Raw genomic sequence first — 4264 nt, 5'->3', positions numbered from 1 at the left:
GGGTGGGACTTTCACCTTTAATAATGTAACTGTCAGAGTAAGGGATCTTTGCTCAGTCCTACCCTCAGCTTCCATCTTCTCTCAGCCCCACTGGGAGTCACCAACTTCCTCTGGCTTCCCAGAGCATCAGACACCAGCATGGGCTGGCCTTGGTGAAAGATTCCTCCTTGCTCATTACCTCACACGACTCTTTGGTGCAGCAGAAATGGCTTCACTTCTGCTCTTGCTTCAAGCCCACGCCCTTCCCCCCAGCCAGCCCATGCTGGTGTCTGATGCTCTGGGAAGCCAGAGGGGTGGGAGCAGCCATAGGACAGGCCAGAGGAGATAGAGGCTGGGGGTGTGTGGGGGATCCCAGCCGAGGGGAGGTCAGGAAGCGAGGGAGAGGCAGGAGCTGCGATAGCCTAGGCCGGAGGAGATGGAGGCCAGGGTGGGAATCTCAACTGAGGGGGAACTGGATTCATGGGAGGTCAGAGGGGAGGGAGCTGCCATTGGCCAGGCCAGAGAAGATGAAGGATGGGATGGGGCTGGGTCTCCGGGAGGAGCTGCCCAGAGACAAAGACCTAGATGAGGGTTTCAGTGGTTCAGCATTCCCAGGAACTCACACAAGAACTGGCCTTTCCCTCTGTAAGACAGGGGCTGCAGCAGCTTGCCGGAGCCAACATGGCCTCACAGAGCAGTGAGGGCATCATCAAGCTGTCAAGGGAGGAGCTGGAGGCCCTGAAAGCTGCCTTTGAGGAGGGGAACCTCGCCGGAGTGGCCTCCAGGCTGCAGGAAATGCTGGAGTCGCTGGAGAGCATCCAGCTGGATGTGGGCATCACGGGCGAGACCGGCTCCGGGAAGTCGTCCTTTGTCAACGCCCTGCGGGGCCTGGGCGATGAGGATGCAGGTGCTGCCTGCACTGGTGTGGTGGAGACCACCAGGGAGCCGACTCCATACCAGCATCCCCGGTACCCCAACGTGACCATCTGGGACCTGCAGGGGATCGGCACACCCAATTTCCACCCCGACGCCTACCTGGAGCAGGTCGGCTTCTCGCGCTACGACATCTTCTTCATCATCGCCTCGCAGCGCTTCACCGCCAACCATGCCGCTCTGGCCCGCCACATCCAGGCCATGGACAAGAACTTCTACTTCGTCCGCTCCAAGGTGGATGTAGACCTGGATTCCTCCCTCAGGCGCCGGCCATCCAGCTACAGCGAGGTGGGGGTGCTGCAGGAGATCCGGCAGAACTGCCTGGAGGGTCTGCGGGCCCAAGGCATCCGCTCGCCCCAGGTCTTCCTCCTCTCAGCTTTTGATCTCAGCAAATACGACTTCCACCTCCTGGGGGAGACGCTGGAGAGGGAGCTGAGCCACCACAAGCGGCACGCCTTCCTGATGGCCCTGCCCAACATCTCCCTGCACATCCTGGAGAAGAAGAAGGCTGCCATGCTGAAGCAGATGTGGCTGATCTCCACCGTGGCCTGCGGTGTCCACGCCGCTCCCATCCCAGGGCTCCTGATCTCCTGCGATGTGGACATCCTGGCCAGGACCCTGCAAGGTTACTGCAAGAGCTTTGGCCTGGATGATGACTCTCTGGAGAAGCTGGCAGCAGAAGTGGGGCAGCCGGTGGGACAGTTGAAGGCTGTTATCAAGGCACCACTGGCCAAGGAGATATCCAACAGCCTGGTGGTGCAGCTGCTGATACAGGCAGGTGGCAAGGTGCCAAAGCTATCCAAGGAGGTGCTGCGCTCTGTCCCTGTGCTGGGCTCCATGGCATCTGGAGCACTGTCTTTTGCCACCACTTACAAGATGCTGAGGAGTTTCATGGATGAGGTGACTGCCAGTGTCCAGGGGGTGCTGATCAAAGCCTTCGAGGTGGATGCTGAGAAATGAGCCAGAGAGGAGGAGAGAGAAAGATCAAGACACCTTCTAGGGAGGGAAAGTGGAGACAGGACCCCGACATCCCCAGGAAATCCCCCGAGCTTCCTACCAAATGTCAGAATTTCATTCCCTAGCTGGATAGAAAATACAGCAATGAATTTCTAAAGATTCTGTTGCAGTTACTTTGCTTTTTAAACCTCAAATATCAGATCTGGTTCTGCTCTCACTGACACTGGTGCAAACCGTAAATCCATTGTAAATATGTTGTCATAAACTGGGGGTATCGCCACTATCAGTAAACACCTAATTGTAAAATGGGCATAACTCTGTTGTAAATACTCCATTGTAAACCACGAGTAACTCTGGTGTAAACTGGGAAGAACTCCATTGTACATACATAGTTTAAAGCTGCGAGGAGCTCCATTAGACGTAAACCAGAGACAGATTTTAAGTGAGTACAAGCAGTGAGGCATAAAAGTCAGAAATGGTTACAAGAAAAATAAAGATAAAACACTTACTAGTGTTTAATTTACCAAACTGTATTAGATTCAAGCAAAGTTTCTCACCGCATGCTCCAGCAGATTACTGACCAAGCTCTCAGATCAGGAGCTCTCCCCTGGAGTCCAACGGCTGTTTTCCTTTGTCTTCTTAGGTATGATGCCAGAGACAGACAGGGAGTGAGACGAGGGGTGTCTTGGGGTACCCACCCCTTCTTTTTCTAGTCCTGACCCCCTTTGAGAAGCATTTCCAGCTGGGAGCCAGGCGACAGGCAGGCTGGTAGAGAAAGAAAATTTCAGGCTGTTTCTTTGCTACGCTGTAGATTTTTGTCCCTGCCCCCTTCCTCACCAAAGAATGGCCACTTAGCCGGTAGGTCCATCAGCCTTGTTGACAGATAGCTGAGTTTGCCCTTTGTCTCTGAGGAATTGTTTAGCCGCTCCCCGGACTAATCTGGGAAACACTCTTGTTACGATTTCAGATTATGTCCATAACTTTACATATAACGCTGCTACGTGCATTTTGCCATGATGTTACTGATCAGCAAGTTATCAGTTTTTAACTGATGCCTCACAAGGCATACCTTGTATAGACACTCTTACAATAGTCTGTAGGGTGTGAACACTGGTATTTTCTGTCACAATGGGGCACCGACACACCCCAGACATTGAGACACATGGGACTAAGGGATGCTGGTGAGTAGACAGTGGGGACTGGAGCAGAAAGGGTATTATACTGCAAAGAGACAGCTGTGTGATCCTGTGGTGAGTGGGAACCAGGCGATCTAGGTTCTAGTCCAAACTCTGCCACCGACCTACTGGGTGACCTCAGGCGAGTCCCTTCCAGTCCTTGTGCCTCAGTTTTTCTCTGTAAATTGGGATAATGATGCTGATTCCTTTTGGAAAGCACAGCACTTCTGATCTGGGGATAACGCGCTGTGCGAGAGCAAACCATTCTAACCGAAAGATGAAAAATGACAAATTAAATAAATTCTTCTGATGGTTAGTGGCCGGAGTCATTTCTGAATTCCAAGCATGTGACGGTGTGGGAATTTTCTGTAATGTTTTGTATGATTATTGTGTGTGCCTCAGTTTCCCCTATATGGGCTTGGTTAACTAGGTAGTGGGAAAAGGTTGTTTGCTCATTGCAGAGACCCAGCGATACAGACGTGACTGATGTCTAGCTGTTTAGAGCCTGGGGCCCCAAGCCCATGGAGAGTCTGAGAAGACAAAGGCCACTCGAATTGCCCAGACATTTGGCACCTAGCGATTAACGACCATGGATGGCCCACCCAGCCAGTCAGGTGTGACCAGCTGGAGAACAAAGGGATAAGGAGGTGAGGTCAGGTGACAATGTTTGCCCTGGAACAGAAACAAAGTATGGAAGAAGGGCCCAATGGGGATGTGAAGTGTGGGCTGCTGGAAGCAAGAGACGCTCCTGGACTGGGACTGAAGAGGGGTCAGAGGGCTCTGTGGTTTGGGCTGACCCAGATGGACCAGGCTGTAACTTTCGGTTCTCTGGGCTAACCAAGGACCTGCCACACTGTGTTCCAGATGGCTAATAAACCCTGCTGCTCTCACCACGCTGGCTGAGAGTCACTGCGCACGCTGAAGGTGGGGGTGAATTGCTCCCTTTGGGTGTTCAAGTCTGTCTCAGGGTCCAACTCAGCTGGACTCGTGTGACGCAGGGATGCTGAAGGCTCTGAGGTTTGGCCTAAGGTGGCGGTGAATCCAAGTGGCTTCCCCTAGTGAGAGTGTGACCCTAAAGCGGGTCGGGCGCAGGGACTGTCCCAGAGCTGTGACAAAGGGCAGAGACACTGCTTAAATGAAACCTAAATAGCCACGTTCCTGCTTTAACCTGTCTTGTTATTATAGCAGTGGAGGATCTACAGAGCTCCAACTTCCTTCTT

General features: G+C 53.0%; 1 protein-coding gene across 1 annotated transcript; it reads left to right on the top strand.

Annotated features, from left to right (window-relative positions):
• The first annotated feature begins 564 nt into the window (after positions 1-564).
• On the top strand, positions 565-1872 carry LOC135892552 (interferon-inducible GTPase 5-like). The gene has a single exon (XM_065420354.1). The coding sequence runs from the start codon at positions 565-567 to the stop codon at positions 1870-1872; it is 1308 nt and encodes a 435-aa protein (XP_065276426.1).
• Positions 1873-4264: the final 2392 nt, after the last annotated feature.

Source organism: Emys orbicularis, chromosome 20 (assembly GCF_028017835.1).
Source record: "Emys orbicularis isolate rEmyOrb1 chromosome 20, rEmyOrb1.hap1, whole genome shotgun sequence".
Taxonomy (NCBI): Eukaryota; Metazoa; Chordata; order Testudines; family Emydidae; genus Emys; species Emys orbicularis.
Note: the sequence above shows the minus strand (reverse complement) of the source record. Positions and strands in the feature narration are given on the sequence as shown.

What these genes read in the sequence shown, in the direction of transcription:
- LOC135892552 (XM_065420354.1), top strand. Translation starts at nt 565, where the DNA reads ATGAGGGTTTCAGTGGTTCAGCATTCCCAGGAACTCACACAAGAACTG.